The 24609-nt window shown below is 43.1% G+C and overlaps 1 protein-coding gene across 4 annotated transcripts in view; it reads left to right on the top strand.

The window, feature by feature from the left end:
- Positions 1-4475: 4475 nt before the first annotated feature.
- The window catches only part of LOC311123673 (helicase ARIP4-like), a 34254-nt gene continuing 14120 nt past the window's right edge, over positions 4476-24609 (top strand). For 2 of the 4 annotated variants that reach the window (XM_084197917.1, XM_084197920.1), the window contains exon 1: positions 4476-4555. In XM_084197917.1, the coding sequence (XP_084054043.1) occupies positions 4483-4555 (73 nt within the window). In that variant the 5' untranslated portion in view covers positions 4476-4482. Of the gene's footprint in view, positions 4556-13609; positions 14402-24609 lie in introns of those variants that run through there. The other 2 variants (XM_084197919.1, XM_084197918.1) reach the window with 2 other exon arrangements.

The raw sequence follows: 24609 nt of genomic DNA, 5'->3' as shown, positions 1-24609 counted from the left end.
CTCCTTGGTTTCTCAAGGTACTGCGCTTTAGTATACACCAGGGGTCTATAACAGGTCGATCACTAGCTACCAGTAGCTCGCAGCCCACCTATGAGTAGCTCGCCAAACAATTCTGAAAGTACATTCAATTTTCACGTGTTCCACAGCAAACTGTCATTAACAAAGCTCACAAGTATCAGACACCGCAAGCTCCCAACTACTATTTAATCAACGCTACATTCTCATTACCCCCCCCCCCCCCCCCCACACACACACTCTGTGTGTAGCCAGTTGATGTGATAACCGCCTTGTGGGTTGACAGAGATACTTTCCCCAAAACCTTCTCAGTTAAATCTTACCTGCAAAGTAGGCTTACCTGGCAGAAGTACTGTATTTATATCTATTATTTGTTCTTTGTAAACTTTGCCATGAAATGAGCAGTAGCAGTACAGAACCATAGCTAGACCTGCACGGTCCTCTCTCACTAGATGCACAATTAAAGGGCCAGATGCACAATTAAAGGGGAATTTTGTTTCTCTATGAACAATTGTAATTTAAAATTTAAAAAATAAAAATAATCTGAAACCAAGAAATAAAACTGAGAACATAATTAGGGGAGGAAAATCACATTTTACAGGGCCCCCTCAGTTGTTTATTAATAATTATTTTACCAGGTATATTGGCAGAAAACGTAGTGCACTACTTTCTCTTGCACACTAAGGAACTGGGGAAGAGTTGTGAAGAGTTTTAGGGGAGTGGAGAAGAGAATAATGTGCCTATTTGATAGCTAAAAAAAAAAAGGATTAACTTGCAACATGTTTTTCTTTTTAAGTAGCTCTCATGCTAGAAATGGTTGGAGACCCCAGTATACACAGTAGTGTACATGGATAAACATAGGGTCCTATAAAATCCAGAATCCAGACAAAAAATGTATTGAACTTAATAGGAAATTAATTGAACTTATTAGAAAATGCATTAGTTTGCCCAAGTGAATCATAAGACATAAATAAAATGCGTCAGTGATTCGTATTTTCATGCTACTTTCTGAAACGGCACAGGAATACCCCTGTCTGTGTATGTGTGCGGCGCACACGCAGGTCTACACTTTGTGTAGCCGTTTGTGATGATGCTAATGAAAACCTTCTGGTAGAGATGGAAAGGCTTTCCCAAAAACATTCTCAATTAAATGTTTCTTGTGACAGAGATGAAAATGACTGTTAGACATTTTGAAAGAGGGGAGATGTGAAGCTGCAACAACCAGCATGGGTTGCTAATATGACTGGGATTGTGCCTTTGGCTACTGGACAACGAAAGAAAGTTGATTTGAAAACCAATAGAACATGAGAGAAATAGGCTACTGGTTTTAATGGCATATGGAAGTATTTTTATAAAATTGCCTTCATGTTTCTATGGTCGGATTTTACTTTGAAGCAAGGTAAGACATGCCTCATATGAAGTAAAACGTTTAGGTTTCAAACAATTAAGTATATGTTTTCAAAATGCATACTGCCTCCAGCTCATTGTAAAGTGGTGTTTCATGCGCTGAATCCTGCCTACCTTGGCCTATATGCACTTGAATGGCAAATGGGAAGCGCGCTTCAACTACCAGTTGAGAAATAAAAATAGTAGCTCTTTTTAATCGTGGCCATAAAAAGTTTTTAACACATGGTTGCATTTAGAATTGTTACGCAATGATTGGGCTTATAAAATCATGCTTCACTCTAGCAGCAGTTCTCTTGCGCTGTCTGGCAGATTTTCCGCTCAGAGGCTCTGTACCAATTTAATTCCACTACATTATGCAAATGAACCTATACATCCATAAGCATGACCGGCAAGTGTATTTCCATCGACTGGTATTTCCATCAATGAATAGGCAAAAAACATGATTTTTGCAATGGGATTTTCTTTCTTCTCCCAGACAATTGGCCAGCTCCTTGGTGTGGAGTGTGTGTTGAATAGTAGAAGGGAAAGGGGGATCCTCTGCACCTTTTTTTCCCCCTTTTTTATTTCACCTTTATTTATCTAGGCAAGTCAGTTAAGAACAAATTCTTATTTCTGCGGGGACGGGGGCTGGGATTGAAAATGTAGGACAAAACACACATCACGACAAGAGACACCTCAACACTACATAAAGAGAGACCTAAGACGACAACACATGACAACACAGCATGGTAGTAACACAACATGACAACAACACGTTAGCAACACATGGCAGCAGCACAACATGGTAGCAGCACAAACATGGTACAAAGATTGTTAGGCACAGACAACAGCACAAAGGGCAAAAAGGTAGCGACAACAATACATCACGCGAAGCAGCCTCAAGTGTGAGTAAGAGTGTCCATGATTGAGTCTTTGAATGTAGAGATGGAGATAAAACTTCTCCAGTTTGAGTGTTTTTTACAGCTCGGTCCAGTCGCTAGCTGCAGCAAACTGAAAAGAGGAGCGACCCAGGGATGTGTGTGCTTTTGGGACCTTTAACAGAATGTGACTGGCAGAACGGGTGTTGGCTGTGGGTTGCAGTAGTAATCTCAGATAGCGGGGAGGTGGCCTAGGAGGGTTTTTATAAATAAGCATCAACCAGTGGGTCTTGTGTTGGGTATACAGAGAGAGACAGTTTACAGCGGAGTATTGAGTGCAGTGATGTGTCCTCGAAGGAGCATTGGTGGCAAATCTGATGGCTGAATGGTCTATAAATTACATCTCCGTAATCTAGCATGGGTAGGATGGTCATCTGAATCAGGGTTAGTTTGGCAGCTGGGGTGAAAGAGGAGCTATTACATTAGAGGAAACCAAGTCTAGATTTAACCTTAGCCTGTAGCTTGGATATGTGCTGAGAGAAGAACAGTGTACCGTCTAGCCGTACTCCCAAGTACATGTATGAAGTGACTAGCACAAGCTCTAAACCCTCAGAGGTAGTAATCACACCGGTGGGGAGAGGGGCATGCTTCTTACTGAACCACATGACCTTTGTTTTGGAGGTGTTCAAAACAAGATTAAGGGCAGAGAAAGCTTGTTGGATACTAAGAAAGCTTTGTTGTAGAGCGTTTAACACTAAATCCGGGGAGAGGCCAGCTAAATATGACAGTATCATCTCAATATAAATGGATGGCAGAACTTCCTACTGCTTGAGCTGTTGTTGATGTAAATTGAGAGGCATGTGGGGCCTAGGTATCGAGCCTTGGGGTACTCCCTTGGTGACGGGCAGTGGCTGAGACAGCAGATATTCTGACTTTATGCACTGCACTCTTTGAGAGCAGTAGTTAGCAAACCAGGCCAAAAACCCCTCAGAGACACAAATACTCCTTAGCTGACCCATAAGAATGGAATGGTCTACCATATCAAAAGCTTTGGTCAAGTCAATAAAAATAGCAGTACAACATTGCTTAGAATCAAGGGCAATGGTGACCTCATTTAGGACCTTCAAGGTTGCAGTGACACATCCATAACCTGAGCGGAAACCAGATTCAATACCACAGAGAATACTGTTGACATCAAAAAAGCCAGTCAGTTGATTATTGACAAGTTTTTCCAACACTTTTGATAAACAGGGCAAGATAGAAATCGGCCTATAACAGTTAGGATCAGCCTGAACTCCCCCTTTAAATAAAGGACACACCGTGGCTGCCTTTCAAGCAATGGGAACCTCCCCAGAGAGGAGAGACAGGTTAAAAAGGTCAGAGATAGGCTTGGTGATGATAGGGGCCGCAACCTTAAAGAAGAAAGGGTCTAAACCATCTGACCCAGATATTTTTTTTGGGGTCAAGTTTAAGGAGCTCCTTTAGCACCTCAGACTCAGTGACCGCCTGCAGGGAGAAACTGTAGCTGGACAGGGGGAAAAGAGGGAGGCGCATCAGGGCTAACACTGATTTTGATTTTTGGGGGGGACTTACCGATACCAATATCTGCCGATGTACTGTTTTACAGTGGGGGAAATGAAAAAGTGTCATTTTTCCACAAAAGTTCTCAAATTGCCATACACTAGCAATTGTCCAAGAAATATGCTTCAAATGTTGATTTCTTACATTGACAATAATGACACGTTTTCAGATAGGATGAAAAAATTGAATCTCACGCTATTTATTGAATATCGGTTATTGGTGGAATAATCGTCCGATATCGATATATCTGTTAAAGGCCAATATCGGCAGATATTATCAGTGAAATGATGCAACGGTCGGGCTCTAGTTTTAATGGTATTGTTAGAGGGCTTTGAGTTATGCATTGGCAGTTCTGTATGTTGTCAGTTGTCCCTCTGCGAGATTGTCAAGGTAACGTGTGTTTGTGTGTTCATTTGTTTATTCAATTGTTTTTTATTTGCACTATAAGACACAGAACAAAGACCAAATAACTGTGTAGACTACATTTTTATGACAAATAAGAAGTGTGTGTGTGTGTGTGTGTGTTGCAGGTGGCCTGTGTGTGTGTGTGTGAGGATGCCTAGGTAATGCCCCCGGGTGACTGAGGGACACCATGTCTGACGAGGAGACCTCGGGGAGACACATGGAGCCCCACTGCCTCAACAGTGAGGAAGAGGAGCTGGAGGAGGATGAGAATGATGGTCATGATGTCCCCGGTAGGTGGAAACTGAAAGAAGATATATATATATATATATATATATATATATATATATATATATATATATATATATATATATATATATATATATACATACATATATACATACATACATACATACATACATACATACATACATACATACACACACACACACACACACACACACACACACACACACACACACACACACACACACACACACACACACACACACACACACACACACACACACACACACACACACACACACACACACACACTGATGAATGTTGAATAAAGAAATGCCATGAATAGAACTGATATGATTCCATATGCTACAGTCCAATGATATGTCCGGCATGTTAAGGGTCAACTAAGATGCCTATACAACAGGTTTTGATGGGAGGAAAATACTTGTCATTGAGGAGTTGCAAGCGACCATGAGTGATATTAAACTGATTTAATGAAAGTTGTTTTAAAACCTACAGTCATATCTTCTCAGTGGTGTGTTTACGTGTGTGTTCCCCTTTCTTATTGTCGGTACCTGGCAGCATTTACACAGTTTTTTGCGGTAGTCTTTGGTAGCATGACTTTACAGGAGATTAATCCTGTCTAAACTCTGTTCTGCTTCAAGAGGGGTCGGGTGGATATACAAACTTGTTAATGTTTCATAGGTTATCATACCATCTGGTAGTGCATGTCTTGACTGCATCAAATTGATGTAAAGAAGCTAGCTATGATATCCAGCTAGCAAGGCTAATTTTGGCTATTTTGTGTGCTCCCTTAGCGCATCGGCAATCTGGTAATTACAAGGCTATCAGTCTGCCCGAGGGGCATTGCACAAAACAAATTAGAAAGTGATTGGATCATGTTCAACCAATCAGTAACATTCTGCAGAAATAAAACAAACACTTGCCGTCTTTCCAGAGAAAGGCACTTCGAGCTCCAGGACAAAAACATGTTAGCTAACGTAGCTAGCTACTTACTACTAACTGCCTTGGCTTGAGCAAAGAAATGCTGACTGAACTGAAGCCTGTCAACAACGGTGCTTTGTGTTCGTCATCAACGAAACTACCCTGGTTGGTTCTACAAAATGGTGAGGGCTCCAGCATCTTCCGATCTTCGCCTGACTGAATCCTTGTAGCGAAACAGACGGTGAATGTTACGTGTTGCTAATGAAACTCAGAAGGTGACTTCCAGAGAGTTACGAGGGGATCAATAAATCCTTCAACTTAGGGACATACTTGTGTCTTGAATGAGGCAATTCAATAGGTAATAAAACAAACATGAACATCAAATTAACAAATTCCCCGTTTTACAAGATACAGTGCATTCGGGAAAATATTCAAAACTTGTCAATAATTGACTTTTCCCACATTTTGTTACATTACAGCCTTATTCTAAAATGGATTTTTTTTAATAAGTACACACAATACCCCATAATGACAAAGTGAAAACATTTTTTTTGAATTTTTGGCAAATGTATAAAACATAATGACCTTATTTACATAAGTATTCAGACCCTTTGCTATGAGACTCGAAATTGAGCTCAGGTGCATCCTGTTTCCATTGATCATCCTTGAGATGTTTCTACAACTTGATTGGAGTCCACCCGGACTATTTACATTGACTCCCCCCCTTTACACTGCTGCTACTTGCTATTTATTATCTATGCATAGTCACTTTACAAATTACCTCGACTAACCTCTACCCCCGCACATTGACTCGAAACTGGTAGCCCCTGTATATAGCCTTGTTATTATGTAATTTTCTTGTTACTTCTTGATTTTATTTTTTTACTTTAGTTTATTTAGTAAATATTTTCTTAACTCTATTTCTTGAACTGCATTGTTGGTTAAGGGCTTGTAAGTAAGCATTTCTACACCTGTTGTATTCGCCGCATGTGCTCCGAGACAGGATTGTGTTGAGGCACCGATCTGGGAAGGGTACCAAAAAATTTCTGCAGCATTGAAGGTCCCCAAGAACACAGTGGCCTCCATCATTCTTAAATGGAAGAAGTTTGGAACCACCAAGACTCTTCCTAGAGCTGTCTGCCCGGCCAAACTGAGCAATCGGGGGAGAAGGGCCTTGGTCAGGGAGGTGACCAGGAACCCGATGGTGACTCAGACAGAGCTCCAGAGTTCCTCTGTGGAGATGGGAGAACCTTCCAGAAGGACAACCATCTCTGCAGCACTCCACCAATCAAGTCTTTATGGTAGAGTGGCCAGACGGAAGCCAGTAAAAGGCACATGACAGCCCGCTTGGAGTTTGCCAAAAGGCACCTAAAGGATTCAGATCACGAGAAACAAGATTCTCTGATCAGATGAAACCAAGATTGAACTCTTTGGCCTGAATGCCAAGCGTCACGTCTGGAGGAAACCAGGCACCATCCCTTACGGTGAAGCATGGTGGTGGCAGCATCATACTGTAGGAATGTTTTTCAGCGGCAGGGACTGGGAGACTAGTAAGGATTGAGGGAAAGATGAACTGAGCAAAGTACAGAGCTCGGTGCTTATTATTGGATGTATTCGGTTACAAAATCCAACATTTTGGATATACTAGTAATGAAATGTTAGAGAAAGACCCCACTGAACGTTTCAGAATGTGAATAATATCATGTTTGTCTTGTTAAAATGTATTTTATAACATAAGGAAGTTAAATTTAATCACCAAAGTGCATTTTCACCCACCATGGGCAGTTATTTCCCTCTCCTAGCCTCTCTGTGCTACTCCCTGGGTTGTGGTGACGTTCACACAGCCGTTTGTGGGTATGTCACTGTGACACTATACGTTATGAAAGATGGTCCTCTACCCCTCCTCCCATTCTTGTTGTGTCTGTGCAGCTATGCCTCGTTCAGCACAACTCTACTGCAGCCCCGCTGCACAAGCACATACACATACATGTTTTGTTATAGAAATAGTTGGTTCCCAGTCAGGAAAATGGATTTCCCTCAACATTAGGACTGTGAATTTCCAGGGACCTCAGAATATGATATTATCACAATACTTAGGTGCCGAAACGATATGTATTGCGATTCGATACTGTGATTTTATTGCGACTCGATGTAGTTAACATATTGTTCACCATATGTCTGCTGCAGAGATTCGGGAATAAAAGTGCTGAAAACAAATTGGCTCCCTATTTAAAAAGAAGATTGTTCTCAATCTATGAAGGGAAAATACTGGAGTTTTGGTGCAGGTACACCCAACCAGCACAACAATAACATTGTGAAATTGTCGATACAATATATTATCAAAAATAATATCCCGATATGTAACTATCAAAAAAAGAAATCTTCCCCCATCACTACTCAACATGTAGGCTAGCTACTGTACTTTAGCTCTGCTCAGTGTCAGAACTTATGCACTCACTCACACTCCTACTAACTCTCTGTCACGCCGACACGCACACGTCACATACACACACGTCAGACATGTATGTCCACATTTACCTAACCCTACTCCCCGTCTGTGCTCTATACCCCAGCCCGTCTGGATGTTAACATATTAACGGATTGCTGTAGGATGAAGGTCACTAGTACCAACGGCAGCCCGGTGAAGTGAGGATCACTCCCTCCCTCTGCCATCTCCATACTAAGTCTATATCCATCTAATTTCTTCCTATTCCTGTCTCTTGGTTACCAGATATCTATCCATATAGCTGCAAGCAGCCGCTCTGCAGGTGCTGCACTGATCCATCAGCTTCAACACGACAACATGATTAGGGTTGCGTAATTCTAGTTACAGTGAGGGGAAATAAGTATTTGATCCCCTGCTGATTTTTGTACGTTTGCCCACTGAAAAAGACATGATCAGTCTATAATTTTAATGGTAGGTTTATTTGAACAGTGAGAGACAGAATGACAACAAAAAAATCCAGAAAAAAGCATGTCAAAAATGCTATAAATTGATTTGCATTTTAATGAGGGAAATAAGTATTTGACCCCTCTGCAAAACATGACTTAGTACTTGGTGGCAAAACCCTTGTTGGCAATCACAGAGGTCAGACGTTTCTTGTAGTTGGCCACCAGGTTTGAACACATCTCAGGAGGGATTTTGTCCCACTCCTCTTTGCAGATCTTCTCCAAGTCATTAAGGTTTCGAGGCTGACGTTTGGCAACTCGAACCTTCAGCTCCCTCCACATATTTTCTATGGGATTAAGGTCTGGAGACTGGCTAGGCCACTCCAGGACCTTAATGTGCTTCTTCTTGAGCCACTCCTTTGTTGCCTTGGTCGTGTGTTTTGGGTCATTGTCATGCTGGAATACCCATCCACGACCCATTTTCAATGCCCTGGCTGAGGGAAGGAGGTTCTCACCCAAGATTTGACGGTACATGGCCCCATCCATCGTCCCTTTGATGCGGTGAAGTTGTCCTGTCCCCTTAGTAGAAAAACACCCCCAAAGCATAATGTTTCCACCTCCATGTTTGACGGTGGGGATGGTGTTCTTGGGGTCATAGGCAGCATTCCTCCTCCTCCAAACACGGCGAGTTGAGTTGATGCCAAAGAGGTCCATTTTGGTCTCATCTGACCACAACACTTTCACCCAGTTCTCCTTTGAATCATTCAGATGTTCATTGGCAAACTTCAGACGGGCATGTATATGTGCTTTCTTGAGCAGGGGTCTTGTAGCCCATTCCAGCCTTGTGTAGGTCTACAATCTTGTCCCTGACATCCTTGGAGAGCTCTTTGGTCTTGGCCATGGTGGAGAGTTTGGAATCTGATTGATTGCTTCTGTGGACAGATGTCTTTTATACAGGTAACAAACTGAGATTAGGAGCACTCCCTTTAAGAGTGCTCCTAATCTCAGCTCGTTAGCTGTATAAAAGACACCTGGGAGCCAGAAATCATTCTGATTGAGAAGGGGTCAAATACTTATTTCCCTCATTAAAATGCAAATCAATTTATAACATTTTTGACATGTGTTTTTTCTGGATTGTTTTGTTGTTATTCTGTCTCTCACTGTGCAAATAAACCTACCATTAAAATTATAGACTGATAATTTCTTTGTCATTGGGCAAACGTACAAAATCAGCAGGGGATCAAATACTTTTTTCCCTCACTGTACATTCCCCAAATTCCCAGGTTTTCCTGAAATCCTGGTTGGAAGATTCCAGATTTCCTACTTATTCCTTCTTGATTCCTGGAATCGTCCAATCAGGATTTCTGGAAAACCTCTTGACTTTTGGGAAAGTTAACCAGAATTTTGCGACCCTAAACATGATTCATTCGAGTCATCTTATTGTGGCTTCCATTCAGTGTAGTGCAGAAATACACTTTCAGGACACACCTTAAAAAGTGATGGGTGCTATTACCAGTGGCCATTTGAAAACAGAATTGCTTGTGTTTAAACATTTAACACATTTCTGGAAAAATCTCTGGTATGCCGTAAAGGTCTTCAAGCTGCAGGCAAGGTTCCTGACCTCGTACATAACATATAATGTACCCTCAGGTCGGCAGTCTTTTTCTTTCCTTCACAAAATATGAAAACACTCAAAATAATTGTCTTCTCAGCCACTGAGCCACATATGTATCAATGATCAACTGTCATGTTGCCGTTCAGGTTAGCTGTAACTATATGAGCCTCTGAATTGGGCCTATTTTTCCCCATCAAGTCAAATAAATTCCACACCATCCTTAGTACACCACTAACAAGCAGTGTGTTGATGATATCTGTCTTAGACCATGGAAGATAGAGCGTCACAGAGAACATGGTGTCTTTTGCGGCCGTGTAACTAATGTGACAGATTTCCTGTTATGTTGTTTTTGTGCCCACACACACACACACACACACACACACACACACACACACACACACACACACACACACACACACACACACACGGAGAGGAAGCTTAATGCATGTGTTTGTCATAATTGGAGCAGCAACAGCCTGTAAGTTGCCATTTGACTCATGAATGCTGGCCAATGAACTGTTCGTTCTCCTATGTTACTTGGATGAGCATATTAAGTTTATTTTGTTTTGTGCCCTTTCTGCCTCCCTCCTCCTCCTCCTCTCTCTTTCGGGTAATAGTCACAGAGCACCGTCACCCATGCCACCTGCTCTGCGCTGTTACTGTCGCCATAACAACCAGAGCCTGGACCCTTTCTCTCTCTCAAAGTCGTGAGCTTGTTTTTCTTCCTCTCTCTTTCTCTGTATCCCTGTTTTCTCTTCTCAACCAACCCTTACCAACGCTCCCACGGGACGTTCCGTTCCCACTTCCCTCCTCCTTCTTTTCTTCCTCCCATCCCTGGCTCCCCATCTGCCTTTGGTTCCCTTATGTTGGTGTGAGAGCTCAGCTCTGAGATGCTATGTTTGTGCCCTCTTCCCCCTGTGCTGTGTCCGTCCACCTGCCCTGAACCCTGTCCCCCAGAAGATGTTTTATGCAACCGGGCCCAACTCCACAGGTTTTTCACTGCCTACTCACCCAGCTGAGACATACAGTTCAAAACAACACCAACAGCCACACATTGAGGCAGTGGAAATGTACAGCTAGGGTGGCAGCGGAGGTCAAACAGACCGAAGGTTTGCCATAAACAAAGTATAGAGTGACTGGCTGTGTGAAGCAGGAGGACAGGCTGCAGGCACTGAGGTAGCACAGGACTTTGAAACAAATAGAGGGTGGTTGAGAGCAGCTGAAAATACCCAGTAGACAACAAGACCAGGCGGAGGCTCTGTACAAGGTCAAGGGTGTGTGTGTGTGTGTGTGCATGCATATATTGTGAGGCCATGGATGTGCAAATTGTTCAGACAAGCACACACGTGTAAGTCCTCTGCATTATTCGGTGGCAGATTGTTTCATTTAAACGCCCAAAAGGACTCTTTCATAAGCACTAGTTAGGCTTTTCATAACTGCAGAGAGCACACCCAGGGCTGGTTCCAGGGCTGGTTCCTCGGCCCATCAGCAGCTCCTGTTTCTCGGTCAGGTTGAGTGAGGGTGTGGGTGTGTTACCTGGATACTGGGTGAGCAGATCGGGAGAAAGAGGGATAGGGGACTGGGGACACAGCTGGGCCTGGGGAGAACCATAATGATCGAACAGACTGGCAGGGCAGGTACTACAAAGGCTGTGTCACACTGTCAGGAAATAGCTGCTCCCCATCAAAGACAACAGATGTTAAGAGTTTTATGTGTGTGTGCTATAGAGTTTTTCATGCTTGTTTGTGTGTGTGCACAGGGCTTTAAATTAAATACTTTCACTGGTAGCAGTGGTTCTCCCAATTTTATAGTAGTTAGGAGCACAACATAACATTTAGGAGCACCAGCATTTTTTTTTTTTTTTTACTCGGTTGAGGAATATCCTATGTTGGACCTATAGCTACTTCTGAGGCACATGTTGTGCCCTATAAACTAATATGTGACCCTGTAAATGCATTTGTTTATTATAGCAAGCTAAAATGTTGACACAAATACCTGTCATTAAAATGAGTCATTTGTGGAATATTAGGTGTCTACATTGTGAAAAGCACTATTTTCCTATTGAGATGCATTAAAGTTGTACACTCTCTTTAAGAACGTTGTTAGTAAGTGAACACATGCAAGAGGACAGTCATTCATTCATTGCTATGATCATTAATATCCTGAAGAAGCTATCCCTTTTCCTTTCTTTCTGTGTCCCCAAATGTTCGGAAATAGCCTTCTAGTAAAGTTACCAGGTTGTTAGCTAGCTAACTAATGAGGTAACATGACTGAACAAGGTGTAAACAAATGGCCTGCTAGTAAAGTTACCAGGTTGTTAGCTAGCTAACTAATGAGGTAACATGACTGAACAAGGTGTAAACAAATGGCCTGCTAGTAGTTTCAGAACAGCCCGCAACATGGAAAAATGTAATATATGGCCAGCCAATCGTCCATAGAAAGAAAAACATTGCGCCTGTAATATGGGTCATATCTTTTGAACTGTTTGTGTTAGAAACAAGCCATTTTCACTGTAGAAATGGTACAACCATGATGCTAACAAATATGCGCTCACTTTTTTCTCAAAGGCACTCTGAAACAACGGTAGGGAGAATCCTAATCATTACAATAATTTCTGGTGCTCCCATATAAAAATTCCAGGTCGTAGAGCAAAATATTTAGGAGCATATGTGACCAAAATGGACCCACTTTAGAGCCCTGTGGGTGTACTTTGTTTTGTGTGTCTGTTGGTGAAAATAGTAGGGAAGTCTGTTTGTACAGCAGTAAACAAATCCAGCACATTGTTTTGTCTGTCCCTGCTTTCCTTCTGCTGTGTCACTCTGACTTAGATTTAAATGTTGTTAATCAGTGTCAATTACTCAGTCCATGCCCCCCCTTTCATTTGCTGAGACTGATTATGTAAACAGAGAGAAATGTGAGCTAAAAGACTTGAGCGAAGTAAAGGCGTGTCAATGGAAATGTGTGTTAGCGTGGCATGTGAGCATTGGGGAAACAGCCTACTCTTTGGGATGAGAGGAGACTTAAAGGAAAAACCACTCAAAAACAATATTTAGGATTTTTTAAATAATTAGTCCACTGTTGATACAGTCTCAATGTTTTGCATGTTAGCAGTCAAGTTTTCAAGATATTGGACTTTCAAAAAGCAAAGTGTCACCAGCCACATCATATGAAAATACCAAAAGATAGTTTTTGAGTCATGTATTGTCATGCTAGCAACCTTCACAGGTCTGGTTCTACCTCTTCTTTCCCTTCCTCCCTCCTTCTCTCTTGTTTCTAGCTCTTTCCTCCACAAGGTGTGGAAGGGAGTGTAACGATGTGAGGTACTGTGTGCAGACTCCACGTGTATTTTGTAAAGTGGTCTGGGTAAGCTGGATGGGGTCCCGGGATCTGGGTCCGCAGCATTGTTTTGAATGTCCCCTTTTCTTTCATTTTCCTCATTCCTTCCTTCCCCCTGTCTGAATGAACTCTCTTACCTCTGTTACCTAAGGCAGCCTTGCTAAGGAGGTGGTGTCTGCTGACATCATGCTGACACTCTGCCGGTGGAAGGGGGGTTTGTGACTGGCAGGCAGGGCCAGGCTGCTTTCAGCGCCTCAGTTTTATAATGGTCACAATAGCCTTCTGTCCCTTGTGGCGGTGGCCCTGCTTACAGAAACATGCACTCTATACTCTGTGAGACTGGGGCAGCATGACCGAATGGAGCTGACACGGATACTCTGGCTTGACGAGGACAGACATGAGACCCATTCCAGAGTAGGAGTAGATCATCACTCATACAGAGGTGATGGGTAAGTGTCTAAATACTGAGGAAGGGGGAATCTGGCTCTAGCAAGAGCTGAATGGCAGTGGAGAGAGGTTTCATAGGTTTTATCATATTGTCAAGTTTTGGTATACTTTTTATGTTTACTACTTAGTCTTTGAGAGTTTCTCTCAGCTTGAGCATCTTTGGACTTTCTCTCCATCCTTCAATAGTCCATATGTGCGTACATAGACAGCCCCCCCTGACTAGGGACCCAGCTCCAGCATGAGAGCTTATGTAAGGAGTTTTTAGTAGTTTCCTGGTTGCTCTGAGCCTGACTCGACTCACATTGCCAGACACTCACGGGTCCAGTCAGTCAGTAAGTCAGTAGGAAAAACAGCTCATCAGATAAACGGATAGCGACAGAGACAAAGGTGAACAAGAAGCTAGGTTCTGCCTTACAGCTTTGAGGCAGACTTTTTCAACTAGAGGAAGTGTTAGTGAGTTTGGGAGCAGACAGAGGTAGTCGGACTTGGACCACCTATTTCCTCGCCATCAGAACAGGGGAACAGAGAGAGACTACTCAGAGGAGGGGCAAACGGGTACCACCGCACGCCCTCTACAAGCTTTCTGGACACCCCACACCCCACACACCACTCACGGCGACTCTAAGCATGCTGCTTCTGGAAGAGTCTGAGACCTTTGCAGGTAGGTGACCCTCAGAACCCCGCTGGCACACTGACCCTTCTCAGTGGGAGAAGCAGCATGTGGGGGTGAATTAATAAATGATGACCGGAAAAAGAAGTGTGGATGGATTATTTGTTGTGAGTGAGAAATTGGGATGATGATGGTGATTTAACCAGGGTGTTTTACATGAGTTACTGTCTGTGAATTGGAGTTGTTTTGTAACGTTGTGCAACAGCGTTGTGTAACGCTCCCTACTTATGCATTAGTTTGACACCCGCTAGCCTTTCATTCTATCTCTCTTTTCTCTCTCATGTTGTTCTCTGTTGGGGAGCGCTCGGATGTTTTGTTTGATCTGGGGGCTATTTGATTGACTTTCTATGGTAACCTAAACAAGTGGCAGTGGGAGGAATAGTGTTATATTAAACAGTAGGAGTCAGTCTGGCTGGGTGCAGCATGAGGAGAAACATATGGTCAAATACAACAACCATGTGTTTACATACGACATACAGGGATGTGGCCACGTTGTTTTTAGCCTGTGGTTCGGTCTCGTTCTCCTCTTTCTTCTTTCTGTCCATTCCTCTGGTTTTGATAGTTGATTGGATGGACAGTTGTGATGTGATTCCAGTGTGGCCACCTCTAGATGGTCGTGGGGGCGTTTAAACGAAATTGGGATCATTAACGTTAAGAATAATATTTTAACAATTGAAGCGCAGGAGGCTCAACTCCAACTGTTTTGGTGCCCTGGCTACCACGCAAGGGTTGCCTCTCGCTCATTAATATCCTAGCGTACTCATTGATGATAGGAACTGCTTTACTGAAGTTGCGAGACATTGTAAGCCAAGAAATTGGGAGATGCAGCATTCCATTGCGAGATACAGCTTTTGATTGCCAATAGATAGGCCTAGTGCACGATTCTGACTCTGTCTGTCTGGCCGACCTGTCTATACTGTGCCACTCCCCTCTCTCTCTCTGTCCCTCGCTAGCTCACTATGAAAGATGCAAGTGTTTGTTCTCGGATGTACGGCAACGAAATGCCGTTCCAAAAATACAAAATCTTGGAGTCGATTCCTAGCGGAATTGAGTCTTGACACTCAGAAATGGGAGTCGACACCAGGAGTTGACGTACAAGGAGTCGGAATCAATTATTTTGGAGTCTACTCTCCACTATGTCATCGTCATTAACAGTTAGAAAAATGGCAGAGAAAGGCAAGAGACAGCAGCAATACTTTGAGAAGTTAAATGAGAAGGAAATGCAAACTTTGCGAGGTGGAATTGAGGTACAGTAATGGTAGTACAGGTGCAATGCTTGACCATCTAAAAGGGATGCACCGTGAGACCCAAACCGTTGCTTGCAGCAGCGCAGCTGCATTGTGAATTCACGTGGAATTTAATGATTTTTTAAAACGCTTTTAACAGAAAACCAATAAAGAAATGGCAATTTTAAAGGTTACGAAAATGTTTCCATTTGTCACATCCCTATTGCCTATGTCAATCACATTGGCTGATTTACAACACTGTCATCATCACAGAGTTGTTAACACACTGACAATGTCCCCAAAGTAGGATCTTTTGAACCCAGAAGATCCTAGCAGGGTTCGCACAAGGTGCTTGAGGTGCTTAAAGTACACGAATTTGGCACTTTGAAATTCAAGTACTGGAATACCTTGAAAAACAGACATTTTCTCAAGTGGTACTTGAAAAGTACTTGAATTTTAATGAGAGGAGAACAGAAAATTATCAAATATGTTAATATGAAAAATATTAGAAAAATGTATTGGTCTTGCAAATTAATTTCCAGGCAGACTTACTGAGTTTTATTTTCTCACGTGTTTCGTGCTCTGGTTCCCAGGATATTGATGTTTTATGAATGGATTTTGCCAGACCCAACAAGGGATGTAGTGGAGGGTAAACGCCGTTTACGCATCTTTTTATTTGTAAAATAGCGTTTACTCACGTTTTAGTTAATTATCGTTTACGCACTTATTGCGTTCCCAGCGTTGATCATCTAATCATGTATGCTCGTTTTGTTTGTCTGCTCCCCCGGTTTTGCTTTGTTAGCAGCGCATTCACCACTCTGTCCTATGGGAAATTACCGTGTCAACAGACATCCCCCAAACAAAAACACCTTGACTCTCTGAGTGTGAGTGTAAAACTAGTAAACAGTTGCTGATATTTCAGTCAGATGTCTAGCTAGCTAGGTAGCTCAAGCGCTCTGGCTGTTAGCCAGGTAGCTAGCTATGGATAGATGGATGAAGTTAGAAGCTAACGTTGAATGGAGCCTGACCTCAGAAGGAGCAGCTGACTGAAATTAAGCTAGCTATAATCAAAAGATGGGCTACTATGTTCTTATAACAAAATAAATGTTCTTTACAGAGAGTAGTGAGACAGACAGTGTTAAGTCAGGCTGTAATGAATGACGCAAAGGAGATACAGAGAGAGGAAGCATTGAAGCAAGCAGGGAGAGAGGTTAGTAGTACAGTGGTTCCCAAACTTGGGGTCGGGGACTCGTGGGGTCACCTGAGAGAATATTTAATATTATCAAACACATGAATAACTTGTTTCTCTTCAAATGGGTATAGAATACTATGTTAGAATTCACTTTCATGTCATGTGTTGGGACAGCCTGTGGGACCTAACATTTTGTGAAATATAAAGACAATTTAAATATAAAGACAATTTAATATAATGTACACTGAACAAAAATATAAACGCAACATGCAACAATTTCAACGATTTTACTGAGTTGAAAAAATCAGTAAACATCATCAGTGCTGACTTACAACTCATGTATAGTGCATTCGGAAAGTATTCAGACCTCTTCCCTTTTTCCACATTTTATTACGTTACAGCCTTATTCTAAAATGGATTAAATAAAAAATTCCCTCATCAATCTACACACAATACCCCATAATGACAAAGCAAAAACGGGTTTTTAGAAATGTTTGCAAAAAACAGAAAAGAAAAAAACAGAAACCTTATTTGCATAAGTATTCAGACCCTTTGGTATTTTATCAGGACCCCCATTAGCTGTTGTAAAAGCAGCAGCTACTCTTCCTGGGGTCTACATGAAACATTACATAATACAGAACATTAATAGACAAGAACCGCTCAAGGACAGAACTACATACATTCTTTTTTTTAAAGGCACACGTAGCCTACATATCAATAGATAATCACAAACTTGCTATGAGACTCAATGGCGGTCAGGTCCATTTACCTGTGGTAAATTCAATTGATTGGAAATTATTTGGAAAGGCACACCTGTCTATATAAGGTCCCACAGTTGACAGTGCATGTCAGAGCAAAAACCAAGCCATGAGGTCGAAGGAATTGTCCGCAGAGCTCCGAGACAGGATTGTGTTGAGGCACAGATCTGGGGAAGTGTACCAAAACATTTCTGCAGCATTGAAGGTCCCCAAGAACACAGTGGCCTCAATCATTCTTAAATGGAAGAATTTTGGAACCGTCACGGCGCAAAATCTGTAGCTGCGTTGTGTCAGCACAATGGACAGAGCGCGCTGCGCTGTGTGTAGGGGGGCTATGGAAGGTCACTGGGCTGGCCGCCCGGCCAAACTGAGCAATCGGGGGGAAAAGGGCCTTGGTCAGGGAGGTGACCAAGAACCTGATGGTCACTCTGACAGAGCTCATGAGTACCTCTGTGGAGATGGGAGAACCTTCCAGAAGGACAACCATCTCTGCAGCACTCCATCAATCAGGCCTTTATGGTAGAGTGGCCAGACGGAAGCCACTCCTAAGTAAAAGGCACATGACAGCCCACTTGGAGTTTGCCAAAAGGCACCTAAAGGACTCTGACCATGAGAAACAAGATTATCTGGTCTGATGAAACCAAGATTGAACTCTTTGGCCTGAATGCCAAGCATCACGTCTGGAGGAAACCTGGCACCATGGTTGTGGCAGCATCATGGTTGTGGCAGCATCATGCTGTGGGATTTTTTCAGTGGCAGGGACTGGGGGACTAGTCAGGATCGAGGGAAAGTTGAACGGAGCAAAGTACAGAGAGAACCTTGATGAAAACCTGCTCTAGCACGCTCAGGACCTCAGACTGGGGCGAAGGTTCACCCTCCAACAGGACAACTACCCTAAGCACACAGCCAAGATAACGCAGGAGTGGCTTCGGGACAAGTCTCTGAATGTCCTTGAGTGGCCCAGCCAGAGCCCAGACTTGAACCCGATCGAAAATCTCTGGAGAGACCTGGAAATAGCTGAGCAGCGACGCTACCCATCCAACCTGACAGAGCTTGAGAGGATCTGCAGAGAAGAATGAGAGAAACTCCCCAAATACAGATGTGCCAAGCTTGTAGCGTCATACCCAAGAAGACTTGAGGCTGTAATCGCTGCCAAAGGTGCTTCAACAAAGTACTGAGTAAAGTGTCTGAATACTTATGTAAATATGATATTTCCGTTATTTATTTGTAATAAATGTTTAAAACATTCTAAAAACCTGTTTTTGCTTTGTCATTATGGGGTATTGTGTGTAGAAAAACTATTTAATCCTTTTTAGAATAAGGCTGTAACGTTACAAAATGTGGAAAAAGTAAAGGGGTCTGAATACTTTCTGAATGCACTGTCTGTAGTAAATAAGTAGTGAAACTTATTATTGAGTAGAACTTAGTAGTGACGAATAGTAAGTTAGTTGCTGTTTTTTTCACGAGGTTGTGGCGATATACTGACATCTGGTGGCGACAAACAATTGCATAATAGGAACTATTACGAATTGATGGTCCTTGAAAATAAATACTAGTGCTTGAAAAAGTACTTAAGTCCTTGAATTTGACTTGCCACTGTCTGTAGATGTGTACAAACCCTGTCCTATGATGTTTGTTGCGTTTACTGTGTGACTGGCCCGGCTCCTCAAGGGGGCTCAGCCCCCTCAGTTTTAGTTTTATGTTCCTATATAAAAATAGCCAAAAAGTTCAAATGATTGAGTGACAGGTTGGTGCAAAATGTATGGCTGCGCTGTGTCAGCACATTGGACAGAGCGCGCTGCGCTGTGTGTAGGGGGGCTATGGAAAGTCACTGGGCTGGTTAGGTATGATTCAAAAACGCTTCTCATCTGTGCTAGGCTAAGTGAATCATGTGAAACGCCTCCGACTGTAATATTTGATTTTGATTTATAAAGGCGGGGTCAAGTTTACCGTTGAAGCTGCTTTACGCAACTCTGCCTCACACCCCACCACTACGGCGTTTAGTTAGCTTCTTAGCTAGCTGTAAAAAGTGTTAGTGTTATTCGCCTTAGCATATTTAGCTAGCTTGAACCAGCTAATCTGCCACTGTGGATATCAGAAACAAAGCCAAAGGAAAGGAGAGCGATGAGCAGCAGCATCACACCACCGAGGCCACCGCCAAGCTCAGCAGCGATGAGTGCAGAGCCTGCACCCCTTCCACAAGCACAACAAGGATAATGGCTCCACAGCCCCCTCCACTTCCGACTGTTGCTGACGATCTTGGAACAGAGGAGCCAGCCCAGGTTAGCCTAGAATCCTACCCTATCCGCAGGTTTTCTGTCAAAGGTTCATTTAATAGCAACTGGTTCATAGGAAGATGCGAAACGTTCTATCTCTGAGGGTTGTTTCCTGTGGAAGACGCTGTAAAACACACAACAGCTGTAAAACACACAAGAACGACTTGCTTGGGGCTGTTGAAATTGCTGCAACTAGAAACACACACACCCTGTTCAAGGGAAAGGGCTGTCATACATTGTTGATGGCAACAGAAAATGTTTTTGTTTGTGAATACCGAATCTACATTGTACGAATGTCTGTTTTGTAGGTAGTTTATGTGATTGGGTGTGTACATGATTAGGTATGTGAATGATAAGGTGTGATTGTGTGTACGGGACGTGCGGTTCTTGGGATTATGTAACAGCCAGAGGCTGCCGTTACATAAGTGTCCTTCTGCCTTAGTCCATGCTCATCGCGCTGGTGGCCTGTGTGTGTCAACAGAGGTAAGAAATAGAGGCAGAAAATGGGTCATCTTATTGTGCTTCCTTGCCACAGGGTGGTAAGAGCAGGGAGAGAGGAGAACCCGTTGATCTCATAGATTTCAATACAGCCTATTGACCACTTAACCCTTTGTTCACATCTGCAGTACTCTGAGATCTTCCAAATTGGCACATCTTGGCCTTTCTCACGTTGCATTTACAAAGGAAGCCTTATATTAGGTTGATACTGATTGTGTCTTTGTGAATAATCTCCGCAGGCTCACATGGTCTGTGTGTAATGTATACCCACTTGTTGAGAGTTAATCAAGCGCATTACAACTCCTGGTTAATGCCTGCTAGGGCCTATCTGGTAAATCCTTTGGCCTGATGTGAAGCTGATAACAACTTCTGAAAAGTTGCCCTTTATTGAAGCTTCCAGCAATTTCTCTGCTCTGTGACCTGTAGTTGTCCAGTGAACATGTGTTGCTGCTGTGATGCTGAGCGTAGGGTCTTCTCTGGTTTTTGTAGTAAAACTCACTCGTGCGCTGGATTATGCGTAATCTATAATCTCTTTACTGACCTAGATGGAGAGAGGGAGACCGCTCTAGTAGTGACATTTTTTCTCCTTTTTCAGTGGGTCAGTTCACTCACCCTTTTTTAAAACGTGTGTGTGTGAATGGAATTCTCAGTGTACATTTATCTTTTCCCTAATCAGACTTGGTCTTATTCTTTTCGGCTCCTAGTAGACCAAAAGGCCGCCTCAATCAGAAGCACTGTGTTAGTTTATCTGGTTTGGTGGTTTGTGGGATCTGCAGAATTAGTCAATTTCTATTCTGCGGCAGATCTTCTGGTATGGCTGCCTGGTAGCTAGTGTGACAGAGGCCAAACCTTGAGCCTGTTGAACAGCTGTGAAGGTGTCCGGTCTAAACCTGCAGGCTTTGGGCTTCTGGAACTGGAGTGGGCCATTTGTCGAAGTGGTAACACACTCGCCCCTGAAAAATGCTGCTAGCAACCCTACCTAGCACAGGCCCCCTCTGACCCAGCTTGAGGTCTCTCACCCCTCGCCCTCGCAGACGCACTGTCTGTGACGTTGGCCCAGTCCCGCGCCGCCTGCAGACCGGTTGTGTAACTCAGTGGGTCAGTGCGAGCGTCAGCAGCACAGTATGAAGTAGGAACATGACACACACAAATATGTAGGCCAGGAAACAGGGCCTCTGAAACACTACACTCAAGTCATTTATGGACCTAGATCAGCACTGGTGTCACATGTCCACTCCACTCAGATGACATTCTGAAAGCCAACTGTGGTTTCAACTAGTGATGGGGAGAAAAATTGATAGTTACATATCGCAATATTATTTTGGACAATACTATATTCATACTTTGACTCCGAAGTATTGATTTGTACAATTTATTGTATATTTTTTTGCTAGGTAGCGTTAGCTAGTGCTAGTCGGTTGTACCTGTGCCAAAACTCTGGTGTTTTTCATCCTATAGCTTGTTCTCCATCTTTTTAAATAGTGAGCCAACATGATTTCAGAACATTTATTTCCATGACTGATCAAAACAAATTTCCTCATGCTCTCTTGTCTCTCTACAGCAGACATATAGTGAGCAATATGTTTGGAACATCAAAATCACAGTATCGAATTGCAATACATATATAATAAATATTGAGAATCGCAAGCCATATAGTATGGGCACCTAAGTATCTTGATAATATCGTATCGTGAGGTCTCTGGGAATTCCCAGCCCTAGTTTCAACTGTGTTTCTCAACTCCTCACATATTTTATCGATACCAACACATATTTGATCTACCGTAAAACTTCAATTAATTAAAACATCACTGAACACATCCGGTGCTTATTAGAGACGGGCTTCTATTTGAGCCAGGCTTCTATTTCTTTACTTACTTTTTTCTGGTCTACCTCAGACAAACGTTGAAGACACCATTCTCTCACTTGTTTTGGATCAATTCCAAAATGCCTGGCTGTTTCCTTGCACAAATTTTGCTCTGCGAATTTGATCACTGCCAGCTTGAATTTGATGTTGCCATGGCTAGCAACGATGACGGATAAAAAAAAAGTATTTTTTATTTTTTTATTTTTTTATGCACATGACTGTGGGAATATCAGCTGTGTCCATAGTGACCTTGTAAACAATTCATTTAGACCCAGCGTTTATTTGAAACAGGTGTTTATTTGCTGGAATGTGTTCTGATGCCCAGCTGTTAAATGGGACAGGTGGCTATTTTTAAGTTTTACTGTATACCAACACCAACATTAAGGGGCTTGATGATTTGATTAGTTGCCGGGGTTGAATCAAGTGTGCTAGTGGTGGAATAGATCAAATAGACTTTGTAAAACGACTGGGTTGAGAAACACTGGGTTAAAAAGTGCATGGAGAAATGAAAGTGGTACTCTTTCCAGATGATTAATTGTCTGAGTGGCACATACAGGGAGACCATGACGACCTTGAGCCACTGTTATCGTTTACCAATCAGCTCCTCTTCCTCTTGTCGTCATGGCACCCCCTGTTATTCTCCAGGGCACACTGCCACTCTGAGTTGCTAATTGTCTGCCTTTGGTACTCAGTTCTACGCACATGCTGCAACTCTAGCGCTGCCTGTAAAGCAGTGTTACATAAACAGACAACCAGCGTATCACGGTTGTGTAACCCTGTGGCTTTCTGAAGACGCCCCTACCCTACACCCCTCCCATGCCAGAAGCCCCAGCCCCTCTATACGAAGGAGTGGTCAGTCAGTCAGCCACAGGGAAAGAGGAGAGAGGGAGGGGGTCGGTGGAGGTCTGCTGCGAATGTAAATGTGACGCTCCTTTAAGAAGCACAGTATGCATACGAGTCAAATGAATGTGAAAGAGCATGAAGTTAAAACATGGTCTGCATTCTCCATGCTTCTGGACTGAATTAGGACAGGAAGTTGAATGGTAGTCCGTGTCTTCGCTGTGGTGACCTTTTGTGTTATGGTATTATTTATTTATTTTTGCCTCAAATGCCTCCAACATGACCCCACCCCACTTTCTGCTTCCCTTCCCCTCTCCCCAAAGTAGACCCACACCCCCTGCCCCCAGGCCCAATAATAATAATATGCCATTTAGCAGAAGCTTTTGTCCAAAGCGACTTAGTCATGTGTACATACATTTTTACGTATGGGTGGTCCCGGGGATCGAACCCACTACCCTGGCGTTACAAGCGCCGTGCTCTACCAATTGAGCTACAGAGGATGATGTCTGTAGTTAAGAGACAGCGAGACACTCTTCAGTCAGAGGACTAACGTATCCCCTCTCCCATTGTACTGTAACTGCTTTATGCGGTTGTGTAATCTAGTGGAATGGAACCAGGCAGGAGAATTATGAATGAGTGTGAATTCTATATTCTCTGAATGAGGGGGATTACTAGCTAGTGGGTTTAGAGAGACCATAGTTTTTGGTACACTGCATTGTTCATCTCAACTAGGCACAGCAGAATTTTCAACACAAAATGTTACCACAGAGTAAACAAACATACAGCTTAGTGGTGTACTGTAGGGGTGGTGGGGGAGCCCTGTACACTGTTCCTCTCAGATGCCCTCTGTCCCCCTCCCGGCCCCCAGGAAGGAAACCGTGTTGGGGGGTTGGTGGTGTCGGGTCCTGAGGCCTATTCTGCGGCATTAGAATTTTTTTACTGGTTTATTTCCTCACCTCGGTTCATTTCACTCCATGGCTGTTTTACTCTTTGATATCCCAGCAGTCCTTCGTCAGACCGCCCCTCCCTCTAATGGGGTTAATGGGGTTGGACGGCTGAGTTTGGGGGGCCAGAGGGATTGATTTAACCCATAACCCTGTATTATGTTCCCCAACCTTGTGTAATATAGTCTGTTGTGCTACAGTGTCACGCGACGCCACCTCCCCTTTTATCTCACTGGCTATTATGATTGGACGACTGCCACGGCTCGCTGTGTGTGTAGTGTCATTGCCACGGAGCTAGTTCACTCCCTCCCTGCTCACAGAAACCAGGGGAAAGAGGGTGTGTGTGTGGTGTGTGTATTGCCATGATTTGTTCAGTACCATTCAGAAGGATTTTTTGGTTTCTTGGGTCCTGTGTTAGGACAATGGAACTTTCTTTTGGTTATGTAACAGTGGGTTGTGTAATTTAACATCATGTCCCGACTGTCTGGTTGGACAGTGCTGACGTTCTCCTCAAGGTGTGTTTGTGTGTCCACTGGCAATTCACTTGGTCAGAGGCTCCTATAACAGTAGTAATCCATAATCGCTTGATGAAATAGATTGA

This window comes from Coregonus lavaretus, assembly GCF_964263955.1.
Source record: "Coregonus lavaretus genome assembly, contig: HAP1_SCAFFOLD_826, whole genome shotgun sequence".
Lineage (NCBI taxonomy): Eukaryota > Metazoa > Chordata > Actinopteri > Salmoniformes > Salmonidae > Coregonus > Coregonus lavaretus.
This window is presented reverse-complemented; position numbering and strand designations above follow the sequence as displayed.